This window comes from Giraffa tippelskirchi, chromosome 12 (genome assembly GCF_054371585.1).
Source record: "Giraffa tippelskirchi isolate mGirTip1 chromosome 12, T2T-mGirTip1v1.2.pri, whole genome shotgun sequence".
NCBI classification, from domain to species: Eukaryota; Metazoa; Chordata; class Mammalia; order Artiodactyla; family Giraffidae; genus Giraffa; species Giraffa tippelskirchi.
Window position 1 is genome coordinate 11,771,348 of NC_137286.1, and position 24,828 is coordinate 11,796,175.

The 24,828-nt window shown below is 38.2% G+C and overlaps 1 protein-coding gene across 7 annotated transcripts in view; it reads left to right on the top strand.

Annotated features, from left to right (window-relative positions):
- Positions 1-24,828, top strand: part of BTBD7 (BTB domain containing 7) — an 87,940-nt gene that overhangs the window by 57,645 nt on the left and 5,467 nt on the right. For 5 of the 7 annotated variants that reach the window (XM_081548129.1, XM_081548127.1, XM_081548133.1 and 2 more), the window contains 7 exons: positions 4,752-4,960; positions 9,659-9,734; positions 12,759-12,919; positions 16,397-16,540; positions 18,351-18,540; positions 21,342-21,520; positions 23,156-23,596. In XM_081548129.1, coding sequence (XP_081404255.1) covers positions 4,752-4,960; positions 9,659-9,734; positions 12,759-12,919; positions 16,397-16,540; positions 18,351-18,540; positions 21,342-21,520; positions 23,156-23,596 — 1,400 coding nt within the window. Of the gene's footprint in view, positions 1-4,747; positions 4,961-9,658; positions 9,735-12,758; positions 12,920-16,396; positions 16,541-18,350; positions 18,541-21,341; positions 21,521-23,155; positions 23,597-24,828 lie in introns of those variants that run through there. The other 2 variants (XM_081548134.1, XM_081548131.1) reach the window with 2 other exon arrangements.

Sequence of the window (24,828 nt, forward strand, 5' to 3'; positions counted from 1 at the left end):
TTTCCAGTAGTCATGTATGGATGTGAGAGTTGGACTATAAAGAAAGCTGGGCGTCGAAGAATTGATGTTTTTGAACTGTGTTGCTGGAGAAGACTCTTGAGTGTCCCTTGGACTGCAAGGAGATCCAACCAGTCCATCCTAAAGGAAATCAGTCCTGAATATTCATTGGAAGAACAGATGCTGAAGCTGAAACTCCAATACTTTGGCCGCCTAATGTGAAGAACTGACTTTGGAAAAGACCCTGATGCTGGGAGAAGTTGAAGGCGGGAGGAGAAGGGGATGACAGAGGATGAGATGTTTGGATGGCATCACCGACTCGATGGACTTGAGTTTGAGCAAGCTCCTGGAGTTGGTGATGGACAGGGAAGCCTGGCGTGCTGCAGTCCATGAGGTTGCAAAGAGTCAGACACGACTAAGCAACTGAACTGAACTGATTCAAAGTGGGTCTACAGTGAGATAATGAGGAAATTGAGAGTATCCATTTTAAAACTTTTGTAGTAATTTGACATTGCCACAGTATTCAAGCAGTGTTTTTACTGAATTTTACTAAAGTGTTGGTTCATGGCAGATTGGAAACTTAAAAAGAAGCAAACTTAAAAATCTGTTCTTTGGTGCAAAATAGTTTGAGAAGAGCTAAGATAGACTTGCCTCTGACTAGAAATGAATACTTGCACTGCACATACATGAACCTCTGATTTATCCATTAGTCTTTTGGGATTTGGGTTATCAACACTTCATCACCAAGAATCTGACCATCTTTGAGCGTGCAGTAGTGTTTTTTGACTTACAACACTGGTCCAGATTTTCCCGAGGAAATGTCTTTGTATGAAGCCTCTTTGTATCTCATTTCCTAGCCTTCCCTTGCCAGCATCCATTTGACCTTGCTGCTATAGTATTTACATTTTCATTCCATTACTGACAAGCTTGACAAAAGATAAATTACCACTAACTGAAATTGTTTACTATAACATGAAAATACTAATTTTGACAATAGTAGATAAATCTCTTTAAAATGTCCCTTCCACTTTTTTTTGTTTTAGCCCAATTTTCTTTTACGTTTCTGAGTTAACATCACCATGTTTGGTGAATTTATAAGGTGCTTTTCTGTTCATGAGAGAGGCAATTCTAAGTGAAGAAGTTATGATGAGCATTGATCAGTAAAAGACCTAAGTTAAGAGGCATGACAAGGAAATGGATTTTTAGGATGGAAGTAAAGGATGTTTCATTAAGTATGACTTTATTTCTTCCTGGCTGTATGACCTTGGGTAAGTTAATTAGTCTTTGTGAGTCTTAGTTTTCTCATCTGTAAAATGGGAATTATAATATACCTTCTTCAAGAATATTATCAAAATTAAGCACAGAGCTTGGTACCTAATAAATTTCAAAAATGTTAGCATTATGTTTTGTTTTTAATTATCTACCAGGTGTCAGGTGCTATAGCATCAGAGATAAAGGGGGGTCACTACCCCAGAGGAGCGCTCAGTCTGATAGAGGAGTCAGACAAATATATCAGAGATGTAAACTAAACTAGTATGAGAATTTAGTGCTATTACAGAGAGAAACACAGGACATCATGGAAAATTTTAGGTAGGAGGAACACCTAAGTTTTGACTTAGTCTTTGGGGAATGGTCTCGAGGTTGGCTTTTGAAAGAGGCAATATCTCAGCTGACTCTAAAAGAATGTGGAGGACTTATGAAGGAAAAATTAAGAGACTCAGGGTGGTTAAGTGGTTGCCCAAAGTGACTTTTCTGCTTAATGCCCAAGTTGGGGTTTCAAGCCAATCTGATTTCGAAGTCCGTTTTTTGTATCATGTCTTAATTCTTTGTAAACTTGAAAAGTTTAAACATATGATGTCAGCTTTCTCTTTCTTTGCTCTGCCAGTATCCTGGTTTTAGTAGGACTGTGACACATTCTTTTAAATAACCACTTTTTCTCTTCACTTGCCCTGCTTTGTCCCCAAACACATCTACCAGATTGCCTTTCCTGTCATGTTGACTCATACTCCTCAACTCTGCTCCACTGCCCGCTTTCAAACAACAGACCAACAGAAGTCCTCCATTGGCTGCTGGCCGAGGCCTGTTCTCCTCAGCTAGGCATGCGAGACTTGCTGTAAAATCATGAGAAATGTCCAGGATTTCCATATTTCCCACTTTTCATGAGCACATATTCATGCCTCTGGTGTCATTTATATGCAGATATCACTTTATAAGGATGCCATTTTAAGGTTTAGATTAAATAAATTAATCTTCAGTCTTTAGATATAATTACTCTCTTAAAACTGAGTGCTCATGCACACACGCACACACACACTTCCTCTGTTATTTCTAAAAATGATTTTATCGTTATGACCAAAAAAGCTTGGATGTCATCCTTCTTTAGTTCCATACCCAGCATAAGGGTTCTTGGTTATTGTTGTGGTTTAGTTGCTAAGTCATGTCTGACTCTTTTGCAACCCCATGAACTATGGCCCACCAGGCTTCTCTGTCCATAAGATTTCCCAGGCAAGAAAGGCAAGGTTGCCATTTCCTTCTCTAGGGGATCTTCCTGACCCAGGGATCGAACTGATGTCTCCTGCATTGGCAGGTGGAATCTTTACCACTGAGCCACCACGGAAGTCCAAGGGTTCTTGGTACTCTACCCATAATGTGATGAGCTAACCTCTGCTCCTACGTTTTTCTGGAGGGATCCTTTTTCTAGAGGGATCCTTTTTTTGAGGAGAGGTAAGGAGAACAGTTCTGATTGTTAGAAATTTCTTAATAGTGAGTCAGAATCTCTTCTTTTACCATCCATCTGTTTCCCAGGACTTGCCCTTGGAACCACAGATAATTGGTCTTTTTTTTTTTCTGCCTCATGAGGTTCCATCATACATTGAAAGATAGCTCTTACGTCTCTCCTTGGGTTTCTCTTACATAAATCAGTAATAATATTGTTTGTTCAGAGCTTTTTTCATTAACAGGTCTCAAACTCTTCACTGTACTTTTGCCCTCCTCTGAGAATTCTTGAGTTTTGTCATTGCCAGTCTAAAACCACAGGGCTTAGAACAGAACACAGCATCCGACAGGACAGCAATGCAACGTTATTCCTTTGATTACAACTCTATGCTTGTGTCTTAAAAGCCTGTGATTGTTTTAGCTTTGCAGTAACCATTTCACATTTGCATTTGTTCAGTTAATACACCCAGATACCATCTTTACATAATGGTTGTAGTTAAGCTAGCTCTTCTTGTCATCTACTCTGTAGCTGACTCTCTTTAAATACAGAACTTACAATTTTTTCAGTTATATTTCACCTTCATTTTGATCCATCTTTTTAGCTAATTTTGACCATTTTATCCAGTGTATTTTTAACTGTGTTTCCCAGCTTTAGGTTGTCTCAAGACTTTGAAGCCTACTTTCCAGCTTGATGAACACCAGAAAAGTAGAGACTCTCCACTCCATCTCGGGAGTTGACCAATGCTTCTTACACACGGTTCTGTTAGCCACTGTTCTGTCACCCTCCACATCTTTTTGTCTTACCTTCAAAGATCTCATTTGTACATTCAGCAAATTTTTATTCAGTGCCTACCATGTGGAAGAAGATACCAGTGATATAGTGAAGACAGCGGTCCCCATCTTCTGAGCTAACAATCTAAGAGACATCATGAAGTGTTCTGTTAAATGCTTTACAGAAATTAGGTTACACAGTTCTCTATGATACTCAGTTTCTCTGTTGTCATATCAAAAGGGGAGGATGCATGACTTTTTACAAACTCTATATTGGCTCCTAATGATCATACATCACCTGAAAATGGGAATCGTTATCTTTCTCTCTTCACAGGTTCACAAGAACTTTGAGCTTGGAAAGTCTCCAGAGTTCATTGCTGACCTTTCTACCTTTTATTGTATCTTTGAAACCTCTGAGCTCATTAGAGAGCAGCCTGTTCAGCCACATTTGTGGTGGTGGCAGTGGCATCTAATCCCCCCATTATTGGGATTCTTTTTGTATTTTATGGTAAACTTAGTTGTGAAGAATGTCCGTCCAACTTTAGCCATTTTCCCTTACACAGTCTTTGTCACTCCAATTCTATTTGTGTTTTATCTTTGTATTTTGAAATTATTTTTCCTAATGAAAATAGCTGACTATCCTCAGATGTTTTTCTTCTCTTCTTAAAGCACTTAAAGTGCCATAGTCACTTTCTGCAGGAGCCTGCTCCTTTTCACTTAAACCATGTATTTTTTTTTAGTTCAACAAGTGAATAAACTGCAGTACTCTAAGGGATGAAAATATCAACAATGCAAAGTGTTGTTTTTTTACTACAATAATAGCAAAAACAGATATCCTCATAGTTCCTAGAAGATAGCCACCCATATCCCTAAGTGTGGGTTCACTTATCCGTCAGGTGTCATCCAAACCTCAACTTGCCAATTCCCACAGCTGTGTCATTCCTACCTATTCTTCCTTCTTTCCCCGTTGGTCTAGTGCTCTCTGCTATGTCTTATACAGATTTTGAGTTGCATATAGATGTTTATTTTCTTAAACAATTATGAGGATTCCCACCTTTTTCTGTAGATCTTTGTGGAACAGCATAGTTGTCAAAATCTATTATGGTTACCATTGCTACCCCATCCCATCAAGTCTTGGTGACTTCCATGAGATTTTATTATCTCTGTGTTCTTTTTTCCTATTGCTACTTTTAAGATTGGTGTCTTAACACACTAATGTTCAATAATATTTATGATTAATCTCAAGAAGTATTTGCCTTCTCTTTTAGGCTGTGAGGATATCATTGCTGAAAGCATCTCATTAGATACCTTAATTGCCATCCTCAAGTGGAGCTCTCATCCATATGGCTCTAAGTGGGTGCACCGACAAGCTTTACATTTCCTCTGTGAGGAATTTTCCCAGGTCATGACTTCGGATGTTTTTTATGAACTCAGCAAAGACCATCTGCTTACTGCTATCCAGTCTGACTACCTACAGGTAATCATTTATACACCTCTCAAATTCATTGCCATTCATGTGTGCACCAGGAAGCCCATCTGTACTCTGTTATTCTCCCATCCGGGGAGATCAGCCCACCCAGGAATGCCCTCTTCATATTTGCGCAGCCGAAGATTTCTAGGTCTCTGGCCCTTTGTGTACACTGCCACCATCACTGAACAGTGTGAACCAGCCCAGGTCCTAACTAGCTATTCACCAAAGGGGGTTGTGGCAGTAGGCAAGGTCAGAAGCATATCCCAGTGGTGATTGTCTTGGCTTCTGTTAATAGTAGATTCACTATAACAGTTTCTTTTATTTTTGGTAAAGTATCAGAAGATACTTAGACTTAAGCAGCACAAAGGAAGAATAACATTCAATATCTGACCTATTCGGACATTTCTTAAAACTCAGTGTATGAGTCCTGCTGAAGTATAATAATGTTTTCAACTACTTATTTTTAGTCAGAAGTATGTTTCTTATATATCATTTATAATTAAGTAATTTAAACTAACAGTATATTTAAAATAAGTTTAAAAAATACTTTGAGTTTTTTTTTTTTTTTTCTTTTTTGCATTGGCTGTATGACTTTTATGCTGGTAACTGTACAGCAGTTTTAATGTTATGAAGTTATAAACTCATTAAGCCATATCCTATTTCTTTGTATTTGTGCTAGCAAAATTATGAAATGCTTTCATCTCAGTCAGCAGTGCAGTGAAGAGTTAAATAATCCACTTAGCATCTGTATTTTTCCTTCATACATTGCTTTGAAATTGCAGTACATATGTTGTCATAATTGGTTTTGATCTGTTTAGGATCTATTTTCATTAACCTTATTATTTCACTGTCCTGATGCAGACATTATAGAGGTTAGAATTTGTCAGTTCAGTTTTCCCCTCAGTGTGTCTCTCCCATCAGGAAGCTTCCATAAGCCTCTTATCCTTATACATCAGAGGGCAGACAGAATGCAAACCGCAATCACAGAAAACTAACCAATCTGATCACATGGACCACAGCCTTGTCTAACTCAGTGAAACTATGAGCCATGCCGTGTAGGGCCATCCAAGATGGATGGGTCATGGTAGAGAGTTCTGACAAAATGTGGTCCACTAGAGAAGGGAATGGCAGACCACTTCAGTATTCTTGCCTTGAGAACCCGATGAACAGTATGAAAAGGCAAAAAGATAGGATAGTGAAAGATGAACTCTCCTGGTTGGTAGGTGCTCAAAATGCTACTGGAGATCAGTGGAGAAATAACTCCAGAAAGAATGAAAGGACAGAGCCAAAGCAAAAACAACACCCAGTTGTGGATGTGATGGGTGATGGAAGTAAAGTCCAATACTGTAAAGAGCAATATTGCATAGGAACCTGGAATGTTAGGTCCATGAATCAAGGCAAATTGGAAGTGGTCAAATAGGAGATGGCAAGAGTGAGCATTGACATTTTAGGAATCAGCAAACTAAAATGGACTAGAATGGGTGAACTTAACTCAGAATACCATTATATCTACTACTGTGGGCAAGAATCCCTTAGAAGAAATGGAGTAGCCATCATAGTCAACAAAAGAGTCCAAAATGCAATGTTTCGATGCAATCTCAAAAATGACAGAATGATCTCTATTCGTTTCCAAGGCAAACCATTCAATATCACAGTAATCCAAGTCTATGTCCTGACTAGTAATACTGAAGAAGCTGAAGTTGAATGGTTCTGTGAAGACCTACGAGACCTTCTAGAACTAACACACAAAAAAGATGTCCCTTTCATTATAGGGGACTGGAATGCAAAAGTAGGAAGTCAAGAGCTACCTGGAGTAACAGGCAAATTTGGCCTTGGAGTACAAAATGAAACAGGTCAAAGGCTAACAGAGTTTTGCCAAGAGAACGCACTGGTCATAGCAAACACCCTCTTCCATCAACACAAGAGAAGACTCTACACATGGACATCACCAGATGGTCAATGCTGAAATCAGATTGATTATATTCTTTGCAGTCAGACGTGGAGAAGCTCTATACAGTCAGCAAAAACAAGACCAGGAGATGACTGTGGCTCAGATCATGAACTCCTTATTGCCAAATTCAGACTTAATTGAAGACAGTAGGGAAAACCACTAGACGATTCAGGCATGACCTAAATCAAATCCCTTATGATTATACAGTGGAAGTGACAGATAGATTCAAGGGATTGAATCTGATGGAGTGCCTGAAGAAGTATGGGCGGAGGTTCGTGACATTGTACAGGAGGCAGTGATCAAGACCATCCCCAAGAAAAAGAAAAGGCAAAATGGTTGTCTCAGGAGGCTTTACAAATAGCTGAGAAAAGAAAAGATGCAAAAGGCAAAGGAGAAAAGGAAATATATACCCATTTGAATGCAGAGTTCCAAAGAGTAGCAAGGAGAGAGTGATCAATGCAAAGAAATAGAGGGAAAACAATAGAATGGGAAAGACTAGAGATCTCTTCAAGAAAATTAGAGATACCAAGGGAACATTTCATGCAAAGATGGGTACAATAAAGGACAGAAAAGGTATGGACCTAACGGAAGCAGAAGATACTAAAAAGAGGTGGCAAGAATACACAGAAGAACTACACAAAAAAAGATCTTCATGACCCAGATAACCACAATGGTGTAATCACTCACCTAGAGCCAGACATCCTGGAATGCTACGTCAAGTGGGCCTTAGGAAGCATCACTACGAACAAAGCTAGTGGAGGTGATGGAATTCCAGTTGAGCTATTTCAAATCCTAAAAGATGATGTTGTGAAAGTGTTTCACTCAACATTCTAGCAAATTTGGAAAACTCAGCAGTGGCCACAGCACTGGAAAAGGGCAGTTTTCATTCCAGTCCCAAAGAAAGGCAATGCCAAAGAATGCTCAAACTACCACACAATTGCACTCATCTCACACGCCAGCAAAGTAACGCTCCAAATTCTCCAAGCCAGGCTTCAACAGTACATGAACTGTGAACTTCCAGATGTGTAAGCTGGATGTAGAAAAGGCAGAGGAACCAGAGATCAAATTGCCAACATCCGTTGGATCATCAGAAAAGCAAGAGAGTTCCAGAAAAACATCTCCTTCTGCTTTATTGACTATGCCAAAGCCTTTGACTGTGTGGATCACAACAAACTGGAAAATTCTGAAAGAGATGGGAATACCAGACCACCTGACCTGCCTCTTGAGAAATCTGTATACAGGTCAAGAAGCAACAATTAGAACTGGACATGGAACAACAGACTGATTCCAAATCGGGTAAGGAGTATGTCAAGTCTATATATTGTCACCCTGCTTATTTAACTTATATGCACAGTACATCATGAGAAATGCTGGGCTGGATGAAGCACAAGCTGGAATCAAGATTGCCAGGAGAAATATCAATAACCTCAGATATGCAGATGACATCACTCTTATGGCAGAAAACAAGGAAAAACTAAAGAGCCTCTTGATGAAAGTGAAAGAGGAGAGTGAAAAAGTTGGCTTAAAACTCAACATTCAGAAAACTAAGATCATGGCATCTGATCCCATCACTTCATGGCAAATAGATGGGGAAACAGTGAGAGACTATTTTTTTTGGGGGGGAAGGGGCTCCAAAATCACTGCAGATGGTGACTGCAGCCATGAAATTAAAAAACACTTGCTCCTTGGAAGAAAAGCTGTGACCAACCTAGACAGCGTATTAAAAAGCAGAGACGTTACTTTGCCAACAAAGCTTCATCTAGTCAAAGCTATGGTTTTTCCAGTAGTCAAGTATGGATGTCTTGAGAGTTGGACTATAAAGAAAGCTGAGCACCGAAGAATTGATGCTGTTGAACTGTGGTGTTGGAGAAGACTCTTGACAGTCCCTTGGACTGCAAGGAGATCTAGCCAATCCATCCTAAAGGAAATCAGTCCTGAATATTCATTGGAAGGACTGCTGCTGAAGCTGAAATTCCAATACTTTGGCCACCTGATGTGAAGAACTGACTCATTTGAAAAGACCCTGATGCTGGGAAAGATTAAAGGCGGGAGGAGAAGGAGTCGACAGAGGGTGAGGTGGTCCATGGGGTTGCAAAGAGTCGGACACGACTGAGCGACTGAACTGAACTGAACTTGATGATTGTTTAGAATCTTTGCATTTCTTCTTGGAATGTAAAAAACTTGGAGAGCAACCTGAATTATGCCCTAAGATTTTAAATGCAGTACAAAGAAATGAGAAGCACATTGCCATTTCACAGACTGTGCCTGAGGGGTCCTTCACCAGTCAGTAGCATACTTCGTGGAGATCGTAGTGTCTTTTGCCAAGACAAGTTGCCATACTTGTTTTTTTCTGCTCCTGAAGGAGACAACAGTCACACTGTATCTTTACACTTTTACTTTCATGTATTTATCTCCATCTTGTCCCCAAAAGAATTTAAGGCAACTGTATAGAAACCATATAGTAAGATAAATTTTAAACAGGGAAAGAAAACAGTTTAAAAAACAAATAAAGATGGAAATAAGAGTAAAAATTTAATTTGAGCCAAGAGTGAGGTTGTTGGACCAAATGTATGTAATTGGGTCTGTGTATTTGCTCCTGGTATAGCACAAGTTTAGGTTAGACATTTGAAACAGCCAGTGTAATGAGTGAAACTTGGCATGTTGCACATTGTATGTGTTTTATGACATAAGAATCTTTAATGAAATTAACATCTATCTGATTGCATTAAAATAAATATAAACTTTTATTATAGGCAAGTGAACAAGATATCCTTAAATATCTGATTAAATGGGGTGAGCATCAGTTAATGAAGAGAATAGCAGACAGAGGTAAGCTCAGAAAACTAGCTTGCAACTGTAAGTTTTTCCCAAAAGTTACTAAAGTGTATGCTGCACATCAGTCTTGACAGTTGCCATTGTTGCCTGGTGAAAATAGAAATATTTACAATCAGTAAAATCCTTTAGTGGAAAGGGTATACTTGGTTAGAAATAAACATATCAGAAAATTTAATTTTGCACTTTAAACTGTTACTCGTAATGTTCTCTTTCTATGTGTTTAATAATGTATGTTGAATGATTTATAAAAGTATTAGAGTGTAATTTTTCAATTAATGAGTAAAGTGTTACAAAGACATGTTGTTGATGAAAATATTTTAGAATTAGGTAGTAGTGATAAGGCCATAGCATTCTAAATGTACTAAAAGCCACTACATTGTACACTCTAAAATGGATAAAATGGTAAATTTTATGTTATGTGAATGTTGCTTGAGGAAAAAAAAAAAAAAGACTACCAAAGGAAAGCATGTTTGTTGTTTATTTGAAGTTTTTGTGAAAGGTAAAGGAGAAATGATACTTATGCATGGCCTCCAACTAGGGGATACTGCAGAAGAGATGCAAGCACCATATGTAGCTTATGATCCTAACTTTGGGAGCTTGTGCTTATGTAGCAGTCTTATATCTATATCTAGGGTGAGCCCACCCACTTGTGTGACTTCTTTCATATAATTTTGTGTTTGTCTATATAGTGAACCCAAATCAAAACATTTTAATTTGAAAAATTAAATGCAGGTTTCCCTTTCCTCTCATTTTTGACAGCTTTATATAGATAAATTTACATATCATGAAGTTCACATGTTTGAAGTGTTCAAGTCAGTGTTTTTTAGTATACTTAGAGTTGTTCTGCTCACATTTTAAAATATTTTTAAAAAATAAAGCTGAACCTGCCTTCAAATCATTTTATAGTGTTCCTTTAATATACTGCTACCAAGCTCTAGGAAACAAAAGCAGTCCTCCTATCTTAATTCTCCTAATTTAATCTGTGGCCTGCAAAAGCCTTTAGCAGTTTCAGATTTGAAATTTTTTAAATATAAAAACCACTACTATTAATTTGGGACATTTTTGAAATGCCAGTATACAGTCTATGCTGCTGCTTTTCAGATTCTAAATTTGCAAATTCACCTACTTGCTAAAATTTATTTGTGATCCCCAAATCAGTACTCATGACACTTTTAGTCATTTGCAGAGATGCACAGAATGACAGAAGATTTGAGTCCCCTGTCATACGTTTCCAGCTTATGGTAGAGCAGACTGATACTCTGCCATCTTAACTTCAATTCTCAAACAAGTGACCTTTTCAGAGTCTTTTTAGTGCTGTGTTTTTTGCATCTTTATAGGATTTTCTAGTGAACCCACTGTCTAAGATAGCCTCCAAGTGTAATACTTAATACTGTCTAGTGTTCCTAAGTCCAAGAGGGCTATAATGTGCCTTATGGAGAAAATATGTGTTAGATAAGCATTGTTCAGGTGCATGAGTTACAGTGCTGTTGGCTGTGAATTCATTGTTAATGAATCAACAGTATTTACTAACAAGGTGTCCTTTAACAGAAACATACATAAAACAAGGCTTTGTCTTCATTGGCTGACAAAAATATTGTGACCAGAGGCTCAAAAGAACCTAACTGTGTGTTTCCCTTAGGAGCAATGGTTCAATATTCACTAATTGTTGTGGTGGCTTTATAGAACAATACCACCCCAAGTAACAAGAACTGATTATATATAGTGCTCCATAATCATCAAAGGCTTGTTTATTGATGTAAGGCTGGTAATGATATGTCATATTTATTTTGGGCAGATAGAACATCCTTGATAAAATTTCCATTGTTTAATGGTTTTCTGGCTGGGTTAGAATGGGAGGCTCTTCCACAGAGATGAGAAGGAAGCTACACAAACCAGACTGCGCCTTTGTTTCAGTCACTTTCATGTATAAGGTTTCTGCCCTCACCTGTTACATATCTGGGGATTTCATGGAATATTTCATTTGAAAACAGGACACCACTACTTTGAGAAAAAGTTTCTTTTGAAAAGCAGTGCCTTATATACATATTGAAGCCAAAGCATAACAAGGCAAGAACAAAAACCCTTTTCCACACACTGGCAACAGTTTTAATAAGCCTCTCAAAAAATGATATCTCTTTATCACATTATTTAAGGGAAAACACCAGTTTACCTGTAGTGTTTGTGAAAAAAAATCCAGCATTTACATTGTGAATGATAAAGATCTTATTTTTAAGCAAAAAAAAAAAAATATATATATATATATATATAGCCCCCTAGTTTAAAGATATGATTAAAAATTCCCCAAATATGTTATTTTCCTTCCCACTTCACTATCAAAAAGCATATATATACTTCAGATCTTCCTCTTTCACTAATACCTCATGAAAAAAACATTTATTCTCTGCTCTGGACAGCGGAAGTATATTACACGTGAACTTTTATGCATTAACATTTCTGTGGAAATTTAGGAGACTCATAAAATTCTTAAAGTTAAATAGAGTGTACATTAGGTTTTGCTGCTTTAAGGTATCAGGTGATGTAATTTTAGATACTCATTAAATTCCTGTTAAATCTATATAGTAGCCTAATGAGCATACTCATAACTTACAGTTACCAGAAATAACGTTTGTCCTGTATTATCCTTATTGTAAGTTGTATTAAAAAAAAACTGGCCCCCGAAGTGAGGAACATTAAGAAAAAGCCCTTGATCAAACTGGATTTTAATAGATTGTTGTTTTTTCTCCTTTGAGTTAGTATGCAGAAAAGAATTGTGTCTTCTTTAATGCAAAACAATTATAAAGAATGCTACCGTACTATTGACACCATGCTTTTTCTTTGTCCAAGAATATCTCTATTAAGGAAACTTCTTAAGCCATAAAAATAATTTATTTATAGCACTTTTTGAAGCAGGTAAATTTAATATAGAGGGTTACTGAAAGTATACTAGAAAAGAAAGAGAGCCTTTCTCTGGAAATTTGAATTTGGGTGGAGACTTCTCATTTTCTGTTTCTGTCGTAGAGCCAAACTTACTGAGTGGCACGGCTCATAGTGTGAACAAGAGAGGTGTGAAAAGACGGGACCTGGACATCGAAGAGCTTAGAGAGATCCTTTCCTCCCTCTTACCTTTTGTGCGAATTGAACACATCTTGCCTATAAATAGTGAAGTCCTAAGTGATGCAGTAAGTATCTTTCTTAATTTTCCCTTTCATGAAAATAATATGCCTTTTTTTTTTAATCATTGTAAATAGTTTCTCCTAATGGAGTATGTGAGACTAAACTCCATGGAGACAGAGACAGATGTCTTGTTTTGTACTGTGTTATGTCCCCAGTATCTGGCACATGGCAAAAATAAATGTTTGGTGGATGAGGCTTGAGTTGGGTGTATCAGTCTTACTTTTGCAAAAATATGGTCTCTAAATGGAGTTAATCCAGGCAGTTTATCAGTGTAGATCAAGTAGTCCTCATTTTAAATGGAAAGACTAGAAATTGCCTTTGGAGACTCTCTTAAGAATAGCAGTAAATCAGAGAGCAAGAGAGGAAAAGATTGGTTCAGTGTAAAAGGGGTAAATGAATCCTATAATTGTGTTTCAGGTAAAAATTAATGGAGCTGACTGATCATGTTACTTTCACAATTTTTATGTGAATTTTTTTAGACTATAAGAATTGCTCCAATTAATGGTTGACAACCTGGAGGAGGAAATAGCAACCCACTCCAGTATTCTTGCTTGGAGAATTCCAAATGGCAGAGTCTGGTGGGCTACAGTCCATGGGGTCGCAAAGAGTCAGACACGACTGAGCGACTTTCACTACTACTATGGTTGGCAAAAATAATCTTCACAGATTGGTTTATAACTTTAATAAGATGCTGTAAACGTAATCATTTTTTTCAACTGCACAGAAACATTGTAAAAATCATCTGGAAAAAAACTGATAAGAATTTTTTAAGTTCTAAAAGAAAAAAGAAAAATAAGGAGGGATAATAAAGAGCCAGCTTAAAACTAAATATTAAAAAAACTAAGATCATGGCATCCACCCCCATTACTTCATGGCAAATAGAAGGGGGAAAGGTGGAAGTAGTGACAGATTTCCTCTTCTTGGGCTCCAAAATCACTGTGGATGGTGACTGCAGCCATGAAATCAGAAGACAGTTGCTTCTTGGCAGTAAAACTATGAAAAACCTAGACAGTGTGTTGAAAAGCAGAGACATTACTGTGCTGAGAAAGGTCCGTATAGTCAAGGCTGTGATCTTCCCAGTGGTCACATACAATTGTGAGAGCTGGACAGTAAAGAAGCCTGAGCGCCAAAGAATTGATGCCTTCAAACTGTGGTGCTAGAGGACTTTGAGAGTCCCCTGGATAACAAGGAAATCAAACCAGTCAATCTTAAGGGAAATCAACCGTGAATACTCATTGGAAGGACTGATACTGAAGCTCCAGTATTTTGGTCATCTGATGCAAACAGCTGACTCATTGGAAAAGTCCCTGATGCTGGGAAAGATTGTGGGCAGAAGAAGAAGAGGGTGTCAGAGGATGAGATGGCTGGATAGCATCACCAGTGCAATGAACATGAACTTGGACAAACTTCAGGAGATGGTGAGGGACAGGGAAGCCTGGTGTGCTGCAGTCCATGGGAGTCACAAAAAAGTCTGACATGACTGGGTAACCGAACAACAACTCTTCCATAATATAAAATATATTTTAAAACTCTTAACAGTCAGTCTGTGATGCTAGCATAATAGAGAAGACAAAATAGCCCAGAAGAAGATCCTAATTAATGTAAGAATTAAACATATAATAAGCAAGCTATCACAAACAGTGCTACAGTAACCTATCAGTGGGGGAGGGAAGAAATGTGCTTAAAGTTAAATCCTCATTTCACTTGCATACAAAATCCCTATTAGAGCGAATAATTAAATATTAAGTTGAAATATGGAAAAACTAGAAGAAAACAAATGTTTATGGAATCTCTGATAAGGATGTTTAGTCTCACTAGTAAGCACACATACAGTAAAGAAAGCAAAATGAGACAATAAGTTATCACTTTTTTACCTATTAGGTCACTAATTTTTGAAATAATATTACTGTCTGATAGGGGAAGTGTAGCTGGTACATTGATAGCATCATCATTAAGTATATTTGGAAGTAACCTAAATGTCTAATTTAAACAGGGGAAGTAAGTTATAGCATAACTACTTGACAGAATATTTTGCTGTCCCAAAAAAAATGTGCACTTTTATATATTCTAAAATTTAATTAGGTAAAAGTTTATCTAAAAAAGATTGGAAGGAAATATATGAACAGTATTACAGTTATAACAGATTAGAATTATAGGATTTTTTTGCCTATTTTTAAAATATGTCTAAAGCTGTATTTTATTAGTTAAACATAATTTTAGTGCAGCAATGAGATGTTTATTATATTTAACAAGAATAATATTAGAGAAACAATATTTGGTTTCATTTAAAATCTGGGACTAAAACCAGATTCAATTTGGTTTAGAAAAATACTTTAGAACTTTTGTTTAATAGATTTAGAAAATATATAGCTCTGCTGTTAGTATCCCATGCTTAACACATATTAAGTGAAGTGAAAGTCGCTCAGTCATGTCTGACTCTTTGCGAACCCATGGACTATACAGTCCATGAAATTCTCTAGGCCAGAATACTGGAGTGGGTAGCCTTTCCCTTCTCCAGGGGATCTTCCCAACTCAGGAACTGAAGCCAGGTCTCCCACATTGCAGTCAGATTCTTTACCAGCTGAGCCACAGGGGAAGCCCAAGACTACTGGAGTGGGTAGCCTATCCCTTATCCAGCGGATCTTCCCGACCCAGGAATCGAACTGGGGTCTCCTGCATTGCAGGCAGATTCTTTACCAACTGAGTTATCAGGGAAGCCCAACACATAATAAGTCCCCAGTAAAAGTTTACTAATATTGATTGTTAGCCATAGTGCCTCTTATAGTGTATGTTAAGCACTGTGCCAAGTGCCTTTTATCTTCCTTACCTTCATTTCCTCCTCACAGCTACCTCATGGGCTAAAGTACTTGATTTATATTCTCCTAGCATACATGTGGAAATGACAGGACCACCACATTTAGTTAGTCCTGCAGTGTCCCGTCTCCAGGGCTATTTCAGGGTCCTTACGGTGAGGCCCAGGTAAGAGGAGATGTCCATGACCACATGGCTGTCAGATAGAGAGTTAAGGTTTGAGCTAAGTTCTTCCCTTAGAGCCCCTGTCCCTATCACTGTGCAGACTGGCTGTCTTCGTACTGTAGATACAGGCCCAAGAATGTGCTTATTTTGTCTTGTGGAGGATGTATTGGGGGAGGAATCAATTCCTAGATGAGTAAGGAAAAAAATCGGTTCTATTTTAGAGTTCTGAAAGTTAGTCTGACTCATATTTTTAATTAATATAACTCTTGTTTTTAAAATATCATTCCTCTATTTAAAGAAAAATGGAAAGTTGTACCCTTTATGGCTTTCTGAATCCTTTAAATACTTTTAAACATTCAAAGTATGTTTAAGTTTCATGTGCATTCCTAAGTTCATATTTAAGTGGTAAAGTTTGGACATGTTGATTTATAGGTATGATTATTTTTATCTTAGTAATATTGTGCTACACAAATGTCGTTTCTCTAAAAAATAATTTATTTTTCAAGATGAAAAGAGGCTTGATTAGTACTCCTCCATCAGATATGCTTCCTACAACAGAAGGTGGAAAGTCAAATGCCTGGTTACGGCAAAAAAATGCTGGAATCTATGTTCGTCCTCGACTGTTCTCTCCCTACGTAGAAGAAGCGAAGGTAATAAACCATTTTAAGATGTTAAACTACTTTATTACGAACTATAAACACAAAGATATCTATTGTGGTATCACTTAAATATTTGGAAATAGCCTAAATGTCCAATTAATAAGGAAAGTGAAAGTAAGTTCTGCTTTGACTTCTCACCAGAGTAGTTTAATTATTTTTAATGTTTAATTATCAAGCATGTTTTTATTTTTATAACTTAAATCATATAAAGTTGTATTTTACATTTTTCTCATCTTAGTTTTTCTTGCAAACTGTTAGCTTGGAAAAAACTTCTTCATTTTACTGAAATGGTCATCAGTATGTTGTTATCTTCAGGGTGGGAAAAATGTTTGAAAGCAGACTGCAAACGTATTTTCTTCCTTTTGTAAACTAAAGGAATGCCATGACTTCCTATAACATATTTCTGTAGTGGCTGACTGTTGGAAAATGTATTTAGCTTTTAAAAAAGTATACAAGCCAAAACAAAATTTCAAGCCTATTAAATAAAAAGTTGGCATTGTATTGTATTGACATTTATAACATAAAGAACTCTCCAAGTAAATATGATAAATACTGCAGTAAGAAATACTGCAATTTTATTAGACATGTTCAGCCAAGGAGCTTCAGGGTGACCTTTTGAAGAACTGGCAGTCTTTGAAAGTCAGAAATCACCTTTAAGCTTAATGAAATGAAATAACAGACAAAATAATGTGTTTGGATATAGAAACATAGATACCTTAAAATTTTTCTCCCTTTTATTGTTGGAGTATCCCTAGTTTAAGATACATATATGAAAGGATTTGTGAGATTTATTGATGAGGTTGATAATCTACCCCTTATTGAGTAATTGACACTTTGAAAGTGAAAGTTGCTCAGTCGTGTCCAACTCTTTGCGACCCCATGAACGGTAGCCTGCCTGACTTCTCTCTCCATGGAATTCTCCAGGCAAGAATACTGGAATGGGTGGCAGGGATCTTCCTAACCCAGGAATCAACCAGGGTCTCCTGCATTGCAGACAGATTCTTTACCACCTGGGAAGCAATTGACACTTTAAATAGTTATAAAATGGTGAGGTGGGCTGGGGAGGCAGAATGGTTGGGTCAGGTCTTTCTGAAATAAGTCCAATGCCTAACATCACTCAAGCAGCTGAGGCCTCTGTGGAAGGTTGAGTCTAGTGCTAAAATTATTATTGTTAGTGCCATAATAAATTAGACCTACCTTCCTTTCTGCTGTCTCAAAGTAGAGCGGCTGCAGGCTGATCAGACAGTCCTCCTGTACCTGTGCATACGTGGATAAATGCCCACGGTAAATGTGGAGAATGGTTTTACATTATGCCATTTTGACCATTCTGCAGTTTGCTGAAGTGGATTCATCTGAAGCTTATTTAACAATTGTTTATGTATAGGTCTGTTAAATTTAATATCAGTCTTTAATATTTTATATTTTGAGCATTTCTTATTGGCTAGGATATTTAGTCCATATATACATTGTTTTCTTTATAGTGACTTTATGTATAATTTTACTTCTGATTAATTTTATATCCCTTCTTCAAATTTCAAATACTTCTGTTAAAAGCAGACTTTTCAGAAAATGATCATTTCTTCTCAAAGATGCTCCAAAAAGCTCCTTTAAACATTGAAGAGGTAGGAAAAGAATTAACGAGGTTAGAGTACTTTCTCCTTTTATCACTAATTTAGGCTTTATACACTGGAAACAGTTAATTAATTCCCTTTTTATGTGATGATGGCAGTAATCTTTCTCTAAATGTGATTTAACAAAGGTGTAAGGTTGACTAATTCTGTTAATACTGAATTGTTTTCAGTCAGTGCTAGACGAGATGATGGTGGAACAAACAGATCTTGTGCGTTTGCGAATGGTTAGAATGTCCAATGTGCCAGACACACTTTACATGGTCAATAACGCCGTGCCACAGTGCTGTCACGTGATCAGCCACCAGCAGATCAGCAGCAACCAGTCAAGCCCTCCTTCAGTTGTAGCAAATGAAATCCCAGGTAAGGCAGTCAGCCTTGGGCCAGGTGTTTATATTCAAGTTAATAATCTGATCATATTTTGTAACCCCTCTATATATGCTGATTCTTTCCACCTTCCAATACCCTTTATGCATTGTTCTCATTAAAGAATAAATTCTTATAAGCTAAGTTTTTTGTATTTTATTTTACAGTAACAAATGTATACAGTTTTTCAGTTTAGCTCAGAGTTTCTCCGCCTTGGCCCTCTTGACAGTTAGGGTTGGATAGTTCTCTGTTGTGGAGGCTGCCCTTTGCATTGTAGGGTGTTCAGCAGCATCCTTGGCCTGTACTCACTAGATGCCAGTTGCACACGTGTTTACATGTGCGTGCACCCACACACACCTTGTGACAGCTTCATGAAAACATTTTCATGTTTCTGCACATTGCCAAATGTGCCTGTGGGGCAAAATTACCGCCTGTTGAGAACCACAGGTTTAGAAATATTCAGATTTTTCATCACCATGGGGTGTTTCTCACATTATAAGACCCTTTGGGAGAATACTGTCAACTTAGATCTTCAAGTCTATATAGGTCCTCTCAAAATGTGATTGCCATTGGTTTCTGGGAGATCCAGTTTCCCAAGATCTGCTTTGTGAATGTTATATGCATTGTAATTCAGGCTTCCATCTTATTGTCTATTGATCAAGGTATAATTGTCATGTCCGAAAACATCTGAGCATCAGTCAGGGCTGACTTTAACCAAAGAGCTGTCATGTCAGTTTCTAAAACAAGAAAATCCACAGAGATCTAGGGGGTCAGAAATGTATAGCTCTTGCCAGTTACCGTTGCAAGAGTCCAAAAAATCAGCTAACTATAGCATTACTGGAAATGACGCTATGCAATTTTTTGCTGAGAAGTCTCCGTTTCAATTAAGGATAAATAAAAGACATAACGATGGGACTTTTAATTGAACACATTCGTTTTATTCCAGAACTAATCTCTAACTGGTTGTTGCCTTATCAGATTTGACAACTGTGTATTTATTTAATAAAATGAACATTGAATGAACAGTATGAAGAGAAGTATTTCTGTAGCTGGTTTGTGCAGCTTTTGAACCTTTGGTAATTATCATGGACTTGATCAACTTCAGTTAATACGATTGAGTAGCAGTATAATTTAATCTTGGAACTCACTCTCAAAAGCCCAAAGAGCTCTACAATTAAGTATGCTCAGAAAAATAGGACTTGTCTCTCTGTTGTTTAATGAGACATGGCCCTATGCTTGTACCATCAAAATTCTCCCTTCCTCGCTTACCATGCTAATGTAAGGTATCTAGCTTTTGGAGAAGACTCCTGGGCACATGTTCTGGCTCTGCCACTTTATTTGTGTGACTTTGGACAAGACATTTACTTCCCTGAGCATTAATTTCCTCATCTGTGAAATGAGGATATCTCCTTTCTAGGGTTCTTATGAAGATTTTAGAAAGCTCTGTGAGTAATACGGAGTTTGCATGGCACAAAGTAAGCACTCAATAAACAGTAGCTCCCCTTTCCCCGAATTAATAATCAGTGACCACTCAAGTCAGTTTGTCTCATAGATACTTGCAGACGGTCCCCTCTTCCCCAGCCCTCTGCTGCATCCTTAGTCCAGGTTCCTAACCTGTGAACCTGTCTCTAACCTTACTCCCACTCTGGCCTTTATACCAGGGCGTGGCAGACATCTTCTGTGAAGGGGTAGATAGTTAATGTTTTGGGCTTTGTGGGATGTGCAGGTATCTATTGCATTGTGCTCAGCTCTGCAATCATAGGCCAAAGGCAGCCATATGCAATACCTAAACGGATGAGTGTGGCTGTGAGCCAGTAAAACTTTATTTACAAAAATGGGTGGCAGAGTGGATTTAGCCTACAGGCCATAGTTTGCCAATCCATTGCTTTCCGCTCCTTTCAGAATGCACTTACCACATCACAGCTCAGATCCTCTCATTCCCCGACACAAGCGACTGCCTGTTGTTCCCCAGATACAAATTAAATCCCTTGTCATGACATACAGGGTCATTCATGGTCTGCCTCTACCCTTCTTTCTAACCTTCTCTCCTATTACCCTTCCTGCTTTACCGTCTACTGGCTGTGCCATCCGATTGTGCCTTGCTGTCTCTCACTTGCATGTTTTACACGTACCTGGTCCTTCTGCTCAGAAAACCTTGGCTCCACGTGATTTGCCGGCCTGGTTTTCTCTCAATCTTCAAGATTCCATTCAGAGCTCACCTTGTCCAGGAAGCCTTCCCTGCCTGCTTCCAGTCTGGACTGGGGGCCCCTTCCTCCAATTCCTTCAGTGTCCTTTGCACATCTTTCTCTACGATCACTGACGGCCCTCTGCTGTGCTGGTTTACTTTGTTTACTTCATTAAAACCAGAGCTCTGTAAGGAAAGGGATCACGTCTTTTGTTCTGTGCACCCTAATACCTGAGTCGAATCCCTGGGGCATAGTCAGGACTCAAAAAATTGTTTGAATAAAAGAGTGAATATATTTAAAAGACTTTTGAAATATCCTGAGATTCAGCAGAGAATATATGCAAGTAAAATTTTATTTAGGCTGTGAACTCAATGCAGTTCAGGGGCTCTTTAGTATGACCAAGAGCCTTTGGGGCACTGTGAAATTTTAAAACCCTAAAAAATAATTAGATGCATATAAATTACTATCTTTCCTGGGAACTAAAATACTATCAAAAATTTATGAGACAATTCTGTTGTAAAACACATGCTTTTTTTTTTTTTTCTTGCACTCAGCGGGTGGTCTTTTGTGTAGCTCAGGTATTGTGCCTACAGACTGTTTCTCTTCCTCCAGTTCCTCGTCTCCTCATTATGAAGGACATGGTCAGACGTCTGCAGGAGCTACGGCACACTGAGCAGGTGCAGAGGGCCTACGCGCTCAACTGTGGGGAAGGCGCCACGGTCAGCTATGAAATTCAGATTCGCGTGTTAAGAGAGTTCGGGCTTGCCGATGCTGCAGCAGAACTCTTGCAGGTGGGAAGCAGCCCTCCACTACCTAAAACAGGGAATCTTGTGTTAGATTGTCAGCTGTTATTAATAATGAAAATATTATGGTATTCTTTTGGGTTTTGTGATGTTTGTGTTATTTGTCATATTTTGAAATTTGCGATTTGTGATTTCTAAGTCTAGATAAATATTCAGCTTTGTATCTGAAAAAAATAAAATATAAGGAGCCTTGACTGTCACTCAGGCAGTATTTTCAGACATCCCAAGGAGCCCCCATAGCATGTCCTTTTCTTTGTACGTGCTTTTTCAACTGTCCCTGATGTCTTGGATGACCTGAAAGCCCCCAGTGAGAGGCAGTGTGGTAGAGTGGATGGGGCACAGGCTCTGGAGTGAGAACTGGTTTTGTATCCTGGCAGTGCTGCTTACCAGTTAGTTAACTTAGAGCAAGTTATATAACCTCTCTGAGCATCAGTTTCTTTACCTGTAAAATGAATTGTGAAAATAAGAATAGCTGTATGCAAAGCAGCTATGTCTCTTGCACATAATAAGCACATAAATAGTGACCCCTAAAAGCTCATGGTGTGTACACCCAGCAGAGGTGGAAGAGAAATCGGAAAGTTCTGACTGCTTTTCTCTCCCTGGTTTGGTCACTAGATTTCAGGCTGTGACCTACTACATCCTTAACAGATCTTCCAGATGCCCTTCTTTCCCCCTCTCCTCCCTTTTACAAGAAATTTTTTTGCACAATACTTCAAATCATATAAGCATGAGAATCAAGGAATGAGTGCTTTTTATTTGAACTAGCAGGAAGAAACCCATTTCTAGTAATTATTTCGTACAAAAAACAGTAGTATTTTTGTATAAAATGTGTAATCTTCACAGCAGCTAAAGCAGAGACTAAAATAAAATTTAATTTCATCTGGTCAAGTGATTGCATTGTTTTCGTGCCACTGACCGCAAACCATTTTAGCCTGAGTTTTCAAAGGGGAACATGGTATGGTGGCCCTAGGCAAGGAGCAGACCATTTCTAGGTTCTTGATTTTCAATTTTTACTGTAGTTTCCATCCCTAAAATAGCTTTGTTTTCTGTTCATTTCTGTTCTCTGTGCCATTCTAAATTGTATCTTAATATGATCTCTTAAATGTGTAAGTTTTATAATTTAAGTATCCCCATATGTTTATCAAAATATTAATCAAACTTATTCCTATATAATAGTATTTTGTAGTTTTTATTTCAGACTGAATGCGTACAGATGTTTTATCAGAAAGTTCTAGGAGGATCTTCACTTGTATGCCTTTTCTTCTTTTGGTTTTTAATGGTAATTTTATTTTCATAGGAAAGACATATTTGAATTAGGTTTTATTTCCTGTTTTTTATCATCACATAATCTTGTAAGAGATTACTGACCTGCTTTCTAGGGTATTCAATTAAGCAGCTCTCCTTGATAGCTGTACATTAGGCTACGGAGGCTGCACTCTACTGTTTTACACTGTTTTTAAGGTAATTTTTCCTTGAGCTTCAGGCCTAGAAAAATATGTTGTGCCTTTTACTTTTACTGAATGTGGTTTTCTTAGGTACTCATTTAACTCTCTCAGCCTGTAAATTTCTGTCCAGGAAATCTGCTGACAAATATCTTAACTTTTTCCCTCCATTCTTTCTTAGAATCCTCACAAATTCTTTCCTGATGAACGTTTTGGAGATGAAAGTCCACTCTTGACAATGAGACAGTCTGGGAGATGTCGAGTTAACAGCACCCCCACTGCAGAAACCATGTTTACAGATCTGGACTCTTTTGTGGCCTTCCATCCACCCTTACCCCCTCCACCGCCTCCCTACCACCCGCCAGCGACCCCAATCCACAACCAGCTCAAAGCAGGCTGGAAGCAAAGACCTCCCAGTCAGCATCCTTCACGTTCATTTTCTTATCCCTGTAATCACTCACTGTTTCACTCCAGAACAGCCCCTAAAGCTGGCCCCCCTCCAGTCTACTTGCCAGGTGTGAAAGCAGCAGCCCCTGATTGTACCAACACCACAGGGCTGGGGAGACAGACGGTGGCTGCTGCCGCCGCCACCTCAGCAACAATAGCATCTGAGAAACAAGTGGTAAGTTCGCCATTCAGTGACTTACCTAAAGTTAAAAGTTTCTGAAATGTTAAAAGCAATTTCCTAGGCCCCAGGAGCCCTACCCAGGACTCAGCAACGCACAGAAGTGTAACTGACAAGCTGAAAGCATAGACTTAAGGAGTGTGGAAATTGGAGAGAAAAAGAGAGTGTAGGTGGATGAAAAAGTCCAGAGAAAAGGGACAAGATGTGTGTGGTGGGAAGAAGTGAGTGCCTTCCCTTATGTTCGTGTGCAGGTGTCTGGACGGGGTGGAGTTACTGGGCAGCACAGGTGATGTTACTGGGTTCATAGTGCACTCTTCAAACACGTGTCTAGAATCTGTTCTTGGCCTCTATTCTGTAGAGTCTGCTATTCTCACAAAGGCTTTGGTGGGGCAGGAAGGGAAGCTACTTGTAGCTGAGCATGCCGTCAGGAACAGCGTGGCAGGAGACTCCCCATTCATAAAATGGGCAGGAAATTAACCCTCATGAGTGTCTCTGCCTCTCACAAGCTGGTTCATTAGAGCACTCGTTTGGTTGGAAATCACAGTTGCCAGTGCTAGTCGCTAGTAAATTAAGCGAGACTTCCTTGCTTGATCTCGCACTGCACCGAAGGTTGAATTTCTGTTGTATATAATACATTTGAAAAAAAAAAAAATACTGATTTTTAAGTCTTCCTGCTTAGTCACATCTTATCAGTAGCATTCAACATAAAAGATAAAAGATACATATATTAGTTCAGGGAATCTTCATTGAAAGATGACTGGACTAGTGTACTCCTTGAGTCAAATTATGGTCCTTCCTCACCTTTTACCCTTCTGCCTATTCTCCCTGCTATCCACTCCAACCCCTCAAAAAAGAAGAAATAACAGAGGTTAATAGTGTTGGATAAACCCAATTTCCATCTTATCGGCCTGGCCCTCAGTGCCACAGTTACAAAAGTTCTACTACTTTATAATTAAATAAAACTCCCTTTGAAGGTAATTTATCTGTATGTTCCTTACAGTCCTGATTATAATAATGAAAAACTGGAAACTGCCTTAAGTTCTCACAGAGGAAGAATAGTTAAGCAGTCATGCCTCATCAATACAATGGAATAGTATGCAGTAATTTAAATAAAAATCTCAAAGAAAATTTAGTGACAGTATTATATATGCACTAAATTTTATGAAAATTAATATATGTGCAAAATAAAAAAGGTGAGAGAACTTCAAAATGCTAATAACAGTGGTTAT